This window comes from Hydra vulgaris, chromosome 12 (assembly GCF_038396675.1).
Source record: "Hydra vulgaris chromosome 12, alternate assembly HydraT2T_AEP".
NCBI lineage: Eukaryota > Metazoa > Cnidaria > Hydrozoa > Anthoathecata > Hydridae > Hydra > Hydra vulgaris.
In genome coordinates this window covers 80,456,548-80,469,065 of record NC_088931.1, presented here as the reverse complement: position 1 = coordinate 80,469,065, position 12,518 = coordinate 80,456,548, and the positions used below count along the sequence as shown (strand labels likewise).

Below are 12,518 nucleotides of genomic sequence, written 5' to 3'. Positions count from 1 at the left end.
TTTATCTTTAGTATTGTAAATACTTTTGATCTTTGAAACAGATTTTATAGTTAGCTTTTCAATAAATAATCACTTCAATATAACAAAGGGTTGCCACAAATAAACAGGTTAATTGATTTCCAATTTTTAAATATGATGTGTTTTTTTCTTTTATATTAATTCCATTACTTTTTTATTTTAGATTTATCATGAAGTTTTTATCCAATATAGAAAAACAAAATTGAGAATTTCTATGCTTTTTTTAATTAGTAAGTTTTTGTTAATTTGTTTAAACTTTTGCGTATTTCGTTATATTATTTAATAATTTTTATGAATATATAAAATTTTGTTCATTTTATTTGATATTTCTATATTTTATGCATAATAATTTAATAGTTTAACTTAAGTTTAAACCAAAGCTGTAGTATTAATCTATTTTACCATTTACAAAAACCTATTGAAATAGACTTTAAATTACAAGTATATTTTTGGTTGGTTTGGAACAGACCTACCATGACTCGGATTTTGAGTCACTGATTTTTTGAATTACATTTTTTAGATTAATAATCGAATTACAATTTTATGATAAAAGTGTACAAAATTTACTATTTTTGTATTTTTTTAATTTGTTAGTGAATGTGTAAATGTATTTGTTTTTTCAAAAAGTATATATACTTATATAAATAAATGTTTTTGTTTTGAATTTTATTAATTTGGTAAAAGCTCTTGAATTAAATCTTGATTACTTTTAACTAAAACAACTCTTCTCACCTGATCTTTATAAAAAACTTTAAATTTCAAAAAACACCGGGGGAAATGTTGCGCCAAGATTTTCAAACCAATTATTATCTACCGTTTACTGAAAATTATTGAAATAAAGTGACAACATAAAGAATAAATATTTTTTTTATTTTTTTTTATTTTAGGTGCCCCAAGATGTCCTTACGGTCTTGTCACAGAACACCGCGGAAGTGCATTTAACCAGGAAGTTCACGCCTCCTTCCTTACCGTGAAGCGAAAATTTGTCTACAGCTCGGTTTCGAACCTGGATCTCCTGCTTATAAAGCAAGCGCTCTAACCACTGCGCCACGGCCGCACAATATAAAATTGATAGGTGTAGAACAGACTTAACGTGACCTGTTTTATGACACCGGATAACTTGTTTATTATTTTAAAAATCATACCGGCAATTGTTGTTTTTAAATAGATATAAAATGCCAACCAGATATGAATGGCATAACTCAAAAGTTTTCCTATGCGATGGCGAGTAAAATGTTCAAATCTACAAGAAAAGATAAAAAAACTGTCCTTGCGTACATCGTGTACTTAGCAATGTTAAAATTAAAACCCCACGTAAGTATGTGCGCACCTTGAAGAGTTAAAAACTTTATTTTCATATTGGTTAAAGTAACGAATTCTAAAAAGATTAACTTTAACTATTAAATTTCAAGAAACATAGGTTTTAATAACCAAAAATTTTAGTCAATCTTTAAAAATGTGGGGATAAAAAATCGCGAGGTAAACCACTAAATATTGCAACAAAAAATGCTTACACTCTCGAGTCCTTAATACACGGGGTGTGTGAATTTTAATCCAGATTTAATAAACGGGGGCAAAAATAGACCGTTCCCTCAATAGAAAAAAACCGCAATGCATTTTCTTCGTCTTCGTATTCACCATAAAAATAAACAAATAAGCGTTAAAAGCAATCAAGTAATTAAACTTAAAAAGACTTAAAGAAAATAGTTACAAGTGTCAAAATATCTTTAGATAAACTTTATGATAACTGATTTCATCAAAAAAAATATTACTGTTGAGCCAACAATAACATTAAAATACCGCGGTGGCATAACTTTCTGTGTTTAATTATGCTGCAATAACTCACTCAAAAACAATAGTTTATCATTATCTTTCATCCCCCCAAAAAAGTAAGAAATGGCTATCTTAAAATAGTAGAAATAATTTCGATCTTTTTATTTCTCATTGGGTTAAACTATTGCTTTAAAGAAAAAGCTAAACTGTAAAAATTAAAAAAAAAGAAATGAAAAAAATTACAATGAACTTAAAAACACACATTCAAAATTTACAGTTAACAAGTTTAAACATAATTAAGTGCACTTTTTAATTTTTACTGGCATTAAACCATACGACCTCTTTAATGCTTTACTAAAATATTTAGAATATGTTGCAAGCAAACTTAAATTTTGGGAGCCAAATTAAAAAAACAACAGATTTTAACTACAATAAGGTAAAGTAGGAAGAACAACCTTTTCCCTGTATGTTGTATAATCAGTTCTGAGTCTGAACTATTTTTAGTATTTGCAAGATTTTGACTTTACCTTTTAGTAGAAATGGCATTACATTTTGAGATCCTCTAGTCACGTTAGTAGAATTATAGTGACATGAACTGATTTTTGCGTTCTTAAATGCGTATGCTATTAATTTGGAAAAAAAAAAACAAATTGTAAAGAGAACAATGTAAAAATGCTTTAAGGAAAAATACAAATAAACAATGGTAATTTTAGATTACACTCAACTATTTTTTTCGAATACAGTCTGTATTTTTTATATAAATATAAAAATACAGGCAAAGAATTACTCGGAATAGCATTAAATTGAGCCAAAATTTTTGTTAAGTGTTTTATTAAACAAACACTGCTAAATGTAAAAGTTCAACTAAGCCTTAAAGATAAAAACTAAATTAGAAAAATTGCTACTATTCGTATTCACGTAAATAGAACAATAAATCAATAAAGAACATTTTGAAAAACTTGTTTCAGATAAATAAATATAAATCACAAATATATTTTCAAATATTTGAATATATAATCTTTTATTAAATCAACTAAATTTTACCTTTTTTTTTCCAGTGTTTTTTATGAAATTTAAAATCCAAAGATTTAATCTCTTATAATGCCATAATACCTTAACAATGAATCATTTTGAATGATTAAAATGATTTGAATTAATTAAATGATTGAATGATTAAATGAATGATTAAATGAATAAAATTGAATGATTAAAATAAATACGATTTCGTTAAATCGTTTTATTAATAACAACAGAAAAATTTTTTTGATCTTAGCAAGCTTCAGATATAAATTCTTTTTTTGTTAATAAGGATACTTTGTTTTAAGTCTCCATTATTCGATACAAAAAGGCGCTTTTGTGAGTTTCTTCAATCTTTTTTAAAATCACTCTTTTCATAAAATAAAATGTAAAGTTTAATTGTCTCTAAATTTTTGTTTGCAGCAGGAACCATCCATTAATGCAATACTTCTGTGTATGATCGAATGGAATATAAAATAGAAATTAAATTTAATTACTTGGTAATTTAATTGAAATAATACTGCAGCAATGTTTGCAGCAGCCTTCCATACCAGTATTACATTTACATTTAGCATATAAAACATCCCCTTCTTTTCGACAATGCGTATATAAATAAGGTGGTGATTTTTTTTCCATTGAGGTTGAAACATTAGCTCTTACAAGAAAATAATTTATTTCAACATTGACTTAACTATTAAGTTAACAAAATTCTTTTTAAACAGCGAATACCCAGAGGCTTTGTTTTAAAGCACCTCTTGCTCCAAAACTTGTAGAAATATCGTCTATTAAGTGTACTTTTACTTGGCTTATTAGGAATTAGGTGGCAAAGAAAGACATCTTGATCTTGTTTGCTCCTGTACATCTTCTTCAGCATCTATCTTATTTAGATTAGCTATTTTTCGAAATACTAGTTGAGAAATGGTCAAAACTATTACAAAAAAAACTGCTTCAATAACATTTGAATCATGTTTCAAATTGCTTTCATAGCTAACAACTGTGTTTAATCCTAACATAATAACGTTTGTTTATTTTTGGTGAATACCAAGACTAAAATGCATTGCGGTTATTTCTTAAAGAGGGAACGGTCCAGTTTTCATTTTACAATATAAGCATTTTTGATAAAAAATTTTAGTTTCGAAATCCTAAGTAATACTTTTTACAAAACACGCATAAAACTCTTAATTCTAGCGTATCTTGCGGTCAAATGTGCATTTTCTAACAGCAATTTTATCATAACTTCAATAAGATTTAATATGATGGTTTAAGTTTTATAATTTGGTGAGAAATAAAAAACCAAAAGCTGATTTTCGACAAATCGAAATATATTATTCTTAAAGCCTGTTTAACACTGAAAGTTTTTGTTTTTATCAGTGACTGAAATAATTATTTTCTAGTTTTTAAGGCCGATTTTCACAATTTCCTTTTTTTTAGTTTGGAGACAAAGTTTTTGGTTGATAACAAGAAAAAATTAATAAATTGGGGAGGAGGAGGGAGTATCAAAATACATACATTGGTAACAAAATAAATATATTTAAATTAATAAAAAGTAAATATATATTTTTTATGAAACTTCTACAAAATTGCATTCTAAATAATCTTTAGACCAATCAAATCATTTAAAAACTAAATACACAACTATAACGAATAAACAAGATCTTGAAAAAGCTATCCGTCAATCGTTCGGCTAACGCCATTAAAATTTAAGTCCACCTAGTAAATATCAACCAATGCCGAGAGAAAAAGAAAAAATATTTCTATATGTTTGATTCTTTTGCAATCTTCATAATCGTCGCTTATCGTAACATAGATAGCAAGTATACTTTAAGGTAATTGTAAAAATGAATGTTTCCTAGTAATCAATAACTAAAAGTTGATAAACCCAACGGGTAAAAATTTAAAATCCCTAATATAAGTTATTAGGACATTTTGATAGCATTTCGATGGAAACTTCAATGTCGTCAAAACGCATTTTCTCAACATTTCCGCGACAACATAAATACTAAAACAAGATATAACTATTTTTTTTTTAATTTGATGATATTGAAAAATATGCAACAGTATTAACCTGCTAAGAATAAGCGTGTAATTCATAGACTTGATCATTAATATGTTCTGATTTGCCATTTTCAAAAACATAGGCACTAACAGTTGTGGCATCAAGAACTTCCTGAACCTCTAATTGTAAAATAGCTTCCAAAAACGAAGCTTCCAACCACATTTTTGTAGCTACAACATCAATGTCTAATATGTTTACATCATGTAAAACGACAGATACATAAGCTTGTGGCACATTAGCAAATATTTCTGGAAAAACTCTAATATCTTTTAATGGCACAGCATCTTTGTTTCCGAAATCTATGAACTCAACAACAATATCTTTTTCAGTCGAAACAACTCTCCCTCTATACCACGATTCGTCAACACAATACTTAGCCAAACACAACTGCCCAATAACAGGATTTGAAAGAACAGACAACGAATCAGCAACAACAGCAATTTCATGCATAATTCTATCGATATCACATAAAAATTTTGTAAGTTGACAATTGATTTTAGTTGCTGATTCTACAGCATAACATATGGCTTCATAACGACCAGCAGCAATACTGATTGGAGGTAAACTAATATTACTTGAGCCTGTTACATTTAGAATAGTAGGAGATAATATTGTAGTTTGTTCTTGGAAAGAGTTTGAACTATTTTCAGGTAGAGCATGTAATTCATAAACTTGATCATTAATATGTTCTGGTTTGCCATTTTCAAAAACAAAGGCACTAACAGTTGTGGTATCAAGTACTTCCTGAACCTCTAATTGTAAAATAGCTTCCAAAAACGAAGCTTCCAACCACATTTTTGTAGCTACAACATCAATATCTAATATGTTTACATCATGTAAAACGACAGATACATAAGCTTGTGGCACATTAGCAAATATTTCTGGAAAAACTCTAATATCTTTTAATGGCACAGCATCTTTGTTTCCGAAATCTATGAACTCAACAACAATATCTTTTTCAGTTGAAACAACTCTCCCTCTATACCACGATTCGTCAACACAATACTTAGCCAAACACAACTGCCCAATAACAGGATTTGAAAGAACAGACAACGAATCAGCAACAACAGCAATTTCTTGCATAATTCTATCGATATCACATAAAAATTTTGTAAGTTGACAATTGATTTTAGTTGCTGATTCTACAGCATAACATATGGCTTCATAACGACCGACAGCAATACCGATTGGAGGCAAACTGATATTACTTGAGTTTGTTACATCTGAAATAAAAGGTGGAGGTAATACGGCAGCTTGCTCTTGCAAAGAGTTTGAAATATTTTCAGGTAAAGCATGTAATTCATAAACTTGATCATTAATATGTTCTGATTTGCCATTTTCAAAAACATAGGCACTAACAGTTGTGGCATCAAGTACTTCCTGAACTTCTAACTGTAAAATAGCTTCCAAAAACGAAATTTCCAACCACTTTTTTGTAGCCACAACATCAATGTCTAAAATGCTTACATCATGTAAAACGACAGATACATAAGCTTGTGGCACATTAGCAAATATTTCTGGAAAAACTCTAATATCTTTTAATGGCACAGCATCTTTGTTTCCGAAATCTATGAACTCAACAACAATATCTTTTTCAGTTGAAACAACTCTCCCTCTATACCACGATTCGTCAACACAATACTTAGCCAAACACAATTGCCCAATAACAGGATTTGAAAGAACAGACAACGAATCAGCAACAACAGCAATTTCATGCATAATTCTATCGATATCACATAAAAATTTTGTAAGTTGACAATTGATTTTAGTTGCTGATTCTACAGCATAACATATGGCTTCATAACGACCGACAGCAATACCGATTGGAGGCAAACTGATATTACTTGAGTTTGTTACATCTGAAATAAAAGGTGGAGGTAATACGGCAGCTTGCTCTTGCAAAGAGTTTGAAATATTTTCAGGTAAAGCATGTAATTCATAAACTTGATCATTAATATGTTCTGATTTGCCATTTTCAAAAACAAAGGCACTAACAGTTGTGGCATCAAGTACTTCCTGAACTTCTAACTGTAAAATAGCTTCCAAAAACGAAATTTCCAACCACTTTTTTGTAGCCACAACATTAATGTCTAAAATGCTTACATCATGTAAAACGACAGATACATAAGCTTGTGGCACATTAGCAAATATTTCTGGAAAAACTCTAATATCTTTTAATGGCACAGCATCTTTGTTTCCGAAATCTATGAACTCAACAACAATATCTTTTTCAGTTGAAACAACTCTCCCTCTATACCACGATTCGTCAACACAATACTTAGCCAAACACAATTGCCCAATAACAGGATTTGAAAGAACAGACAACGAATCAGCAACAACAGCAATTTCATGCATAATTCTATCGATATCACATAAAAATTTTGTAAGTTGACAATTGATTTTAGTTGCTGATTCTACAGCATAACATATGGCTTCATAACGACCGACAGCAATACCGATTGGAGGCAAACTGATATTACTTGAGTTTGTTACATCTGAAATAAAAGGTGGAGGTAATACGGCAGCTTGCTCTTGCAAAGAGTTTGAAATATTTTCAGGTAAAGCATGTAATTCATAAACTTGATCATTAATATGTTCTGATTTGCCATTTTCAAAAACAAAGGCACTAACAGTTGTGGCATCAAGTACTTCCTGAACTTCTAACTGTAAAATAGCTTCCAAAAACGAAATTTCCAACCACTTTTTTGTAGCCACAACATCAATGTCTAAAATGCTTACATCATGTAAAACGACAGATACATAAGCTTGTGGCACATTAGCAAATATTTCTGGAAAAACTCTAATATCTTTTAATGGCACAGCATCTTTGTTTCCGAAATCTATGAACTCAACAACAATATCTTTTTCAGTTGAAACAACTCTCCCTCTATACCACGATTCGTCAACACAATACTTAGCCAAACACAATTGCCCAATAACAGGATTTGAAAGAACAGACAACGAATCAGCAACAACAGCAATTTCATGCATAATTCTATCGATATCACATAAAAATTTTGTAAGTTGACAATTGATTTTAGTTGCTGATTCTACAGCATAACATATGGCTTCATAACGACCGACAGCAATACCGATTGGAGGCAAACTGATATTACTTGAGTTTGTTACATCTGAAATAAAAGGTGGAGGTAATACGGCAGCTTGCTCTTGCAAAGAGTTTGAAATATTTTCAGGTAAAGCATGTAATTCATAAACTTGATCATTAATATGTTCTGATTTGCCATTTTCAAAAACAAAGGCACTAACAGTTGTGGCATCAAGTACTTCCTGAACTTCTAACTGTAAAATAGCTTCCAAAAACGAAATTTCCAACCACTTTTTTGTAGCCACAACATCAATGTCTAAAATGCTTACATCATGTAAAACGACAGATACATAAGCTTGTGGCACATTAGCAAATATTTCTGGAAAAACTCTAATATCTTTTAATGGCACAGCATCTTTGTTTCCGAAATCTATGAACTCAACAACAATATCTTTTTCAGTTGAAACAACTCTCCCTCTATACCACGATTCGTCAACACAATACTTAGCCAAACACAATTGCCCAATAACAGGATTTGAAAGAACAGACAACGAATCAGCAACAACAGCAATTTCATGCATAATTCTATCGATATCACATAAAAATTTTGTAAGTTGACAATTGATTTTAGTTGCTGATTCTACAGCATAACATATGGCTTCATAACGACCGACAGCAATACCGATTGGAGGCAAACTGATATTACTTGAGTTTGTTACATCTGAAATAAAAGGTGGAGGTAATACGGCAGCTTGCTCTTGCAAAGAGTTTGAAATATTTTCAGGTAAAGCATGTAATTCATAAACTTGATCATTAATATGTTCTGATTTGCCATTTTCAAAAACAAAGGCACTAACAGTTGTGGCATCAAGAACTTCCTGAACTTCTAACTGTAAAATAGCTTCCAAAAACGAAATTTCCAACCACTTTTTTGTAGCCACAACATCAATGTCTAAAATGCTTACATCATGTAAAACGACAGATACATAAGCTTGTGGCACATTAGCAAATATTTCTGGAAAAACTCTAATATCTTTTAATGGCACAGCATCTTTGTTTCCGAAATCTATGAACTCAACAACAATATCTTTTTCAGTTGAAACAACTCTCCCTCTATACCACGATTCGTCAACACAATACTTAGCCAAACACAATTGCCCAATAACAGGGTTTGAAAGAACAGGTGCTAAATCAGCAACAGTAGCAATTTCATACATAATTTTATCAATATCACATAAAAAATTTGTAAGTTGACAATTGATTTTAGTTGCTGATTCTACAGCATAACATATGGCTTCATAACGACCAACAGCAATACTGATTGGAGGTAACTCAACAATGTTTTTAAGTGAAACTCTATCATTATTTATCAACAACTCCTGATAGTCAGCTTCATTTAGTTTTATTTCAAATGGAACACTCTTTGTAATAAACTCAACACTTAATACTTTATCTAATAACTCTGCAGTGTCTAATGAAGCATGACAGAAAAGCGCGTATTTCGGAAAAGGTAAAAAACTTGATTCTAATCTTTTAATACGACTAACAGACAAGTACTCTCTATTTCCATAATCAATATACAACACACCAACAATATTTCCATTGAGCTTCTCAACAACTGCTCTGTACCAAACATCATCTTCTGTAAACTTTGCACAACAGTACTGTCCAATCATTGGTGTAGAAATAGACATTTCAGCAGGTTTTAAATTAGAATAAAAGTTATTAATATTATTCATTAATTCGTGCAAATCATTTTTCATTCTTTCTAACTGAGCATATAACTCTGTTGAACTTACAGCAGCAGTAACATAAATTTTTTCTATGTTTGATGGTACAATGTTAGAAATTGAATTATCCGATGTAACAGCATAATTGTTTTGTAAGAGCCATTGACTTAAATTGATTTCAGGTGAACTTCGTGTATCATAGAGAACTATCGAATATATATTGTTACCTAAAAAGATAATTTTTTAAAATCTAAAATTGAACTAAAAACTCCATTCCATTGAGTTATTGGAGTACATTAAATGTTCCCAAAATTTTTGCTGCTGTTTTTACCATTACTTATCTTTTAGGGTGGCATTTTTTTTTGGCACAAAATCACATTATCTACATTCCTTGGTGATATTAGAAGTTTAGGTTTTAAACTTTTTTAGGAATTGAATTGGATGAAGAAATTTAATTCTTTAATAATTTTTTTTAAACAATGACAATTACTTTAAATTTCTTAAATTCAAAATGCAATATAGAAATAAATAGTTGAATAGGTAGTTTAAAGAAAAGAAAGATAAATATTAATTAATAATGAGATATTAATAAATATTAATTAATAATCACATATTTATAATAAAAATTTTATATATTATAATTAATAATGACATATTTATAATGAGAAAATGTTAACATTGCACATAATTTATGTAACTGGTGACATTAGTAGTATAATTAAGTTATTAATATTTTTTAAACTATTCATTAAACAAATGTTACTAATTGTTAAATGAACATTTTTTTTTTAATTCTAACTCACTCCCAACTAGGCAGCAAGCAGCTACTATTAAATTGAGAGTTACTAGAAGAAGAAAAAAACAATAGAGCAAGGAAACGGTTGGTAGAAGACTTAAAAAGTTGAAGGTGGAATGAAGTAGGAAAACATGAAGATGGGAGAGAGTTCCAAAGGGTTGAAGTGTAAGTAAAAAAATAGACAAATAATAGTTTTTAGAGCATGCAGGGACAGATACTCAGGCTTGGACAGGAATGGTGCGCGATCGAGTGCTATTGCTGACCACGCAAATGATTTTATTTTTGACAGCTTGACCACGAGTGTTTAGATGTTTAGATAACTTTTAAACATTTTAAAATGTGCTGAAAAAAGAAATGCAAGCTTAACTTAAACTATGAAGAAAATTAAAATAATAATGAAAAAAGAAAACAATTCCTTACAAAAAAAAAAATATTACAGCACTAAAATAAAACTCAAAAAATTAAAATGGAAGCAAAAATTACTTTTTGTTACATTTTTAAATGCGTTTAAAATAAATTACTAAAAATTAATCTTTTGAAGCTTTTTATTAAAGTTAAGCAAAACACTTTTACAAATTACTTCTAATCATTGTTTAAGGAATTAACAAAATTTATTTAAATTACTAAAAAGTGTTATATATACATTACTTTTTTAAATTGTATAAACATTTATTATTTTTAAAAAGTTGCACAAAATAAAAGTTTAAAAAAATATTGTAGCCTTTAAAATAGTAATTTTTATTCATTTCATGCTCTAATTAGTTAGTCAAGTTAAAAAAAAAGTTTTAATTCTTTGTAAAAATAGAAACAAAAAAAATAAAGCAAATAAATCATTCCATTGCAACCGAAGATTTAATTTAACTTATTCATAATTTAAAATAACTTAAAAATGATCTTTCAAAAGATTTTTAGATAAACGTGGAAAAATAGTTTCACACAAATTATTATATTTAAAAAACATGCCTAAATGAAAAAAAATTTAAATATAACATTTGTTAATTTACACAAAATACGCTTAATTTAAACAATGACTATATTTACTTTTTATTTTACTTAAAGCCTAAAAATAAAAACTTCTAAAACTAAAAAATAAAGTCTTCGCTTAAAGTAAAAACTTTAGAAAAGATCAACAATTAAAAGTTATAACTTAACAATTTTTTTTATAGCATTTAAATTGTTAAAACATTAAAACCGCCATGGTCAAATTGTAAAGAAAAAAAAAATTATAAGTGTGGTTAGTTGCAATGCGCATTCCATTTCCCATTCCTGTCCAAACCTGGATACAGTAAAAAAAATGAAACTTTGCTGAATGGCGAGTCAAGCGAGAATGAGTTTTATTTGATGGAACTAGAGATGAGAGCTCCTTTGAGCAGCGACCATGCTAGTATTTGTAGAAAGAAGAAAGAGATGCAACTTTAAAATGATGGGAAGCTTAGCAGATAGAGAGGGTCCAACATTCCAGTTTTAACAATATAATATATAACAATATAACATAGTTTATTAGAAGACAAATAATTATATTTGGATATAATATCCGAACAAAAAAGAGAGCGCAAGCTGTAACCCTTTTATGCGCGTTCTCTTTCTCAAAAAAAATGAATAGTATAGATTATTTAATCAAGTGAAATTTATTGCTACATTTTTGTGTTTTTTTTAAAAAACAATAAAATTTATTTAGCTCTCTCAATTAAATTTAATGGTTTTTACATAAAGTGTAATCAATTTTGTCATTTTTAATAACAAAGAGTTTTTAAGAGCTGTTTTTTAACACAAACTGTAAATTTAGTCAAAAACAAAATTATGTCAAGCTATAATAATAAACACTTTAATAAATAATTACAACCAAAAAAAAAAAAAAAAAGTTATTTCAATATCCTTTAAAAAAAAGTTCACACCAAATTAAAATTTCAAATTGAGTGTTTTAAATTTATTCTAGGTCAGGTTCAGGATCATTATGATCACCCTGCTACTGGTATTCATGTAACACAGTATGTCCCATGCCTTGGTGCCTAGTAGGGTTTGCTTTTTATTTTCTAAGCAAATGCTAGTAGAAACAAACTGCGACTTAAAAATCCCATGTCT

At 28.9% G+C, this 12,518-nt stretch overlaps 1 protein-coding gene across 1 annotated transcript in view; it reads right to left on the bottom strand.

The window, feature by feature from the left end:
• Nucleotides 1–4,318: 4,318 nt before the first annotated feature.
• LOC100210185 (tudor domain-containing 6) overlaps nt 4,319–12,518 on the bottom strand; it is a 41,834-nt gene continuing 33,634 nt past the window's right edge. Inside the window, exon 6 of the mRNA XM_065814606.1 lies at nt 4,319–9,867. Coding sequence (XP_065670678.1) covers nt 4,877–9,867 — 4,991 coding nt within the window. The 3' untranslated portion in view covers nt 4,319–4,876. The remainder of the gene's footprint in view (nt 9,868–12,518) is intronic.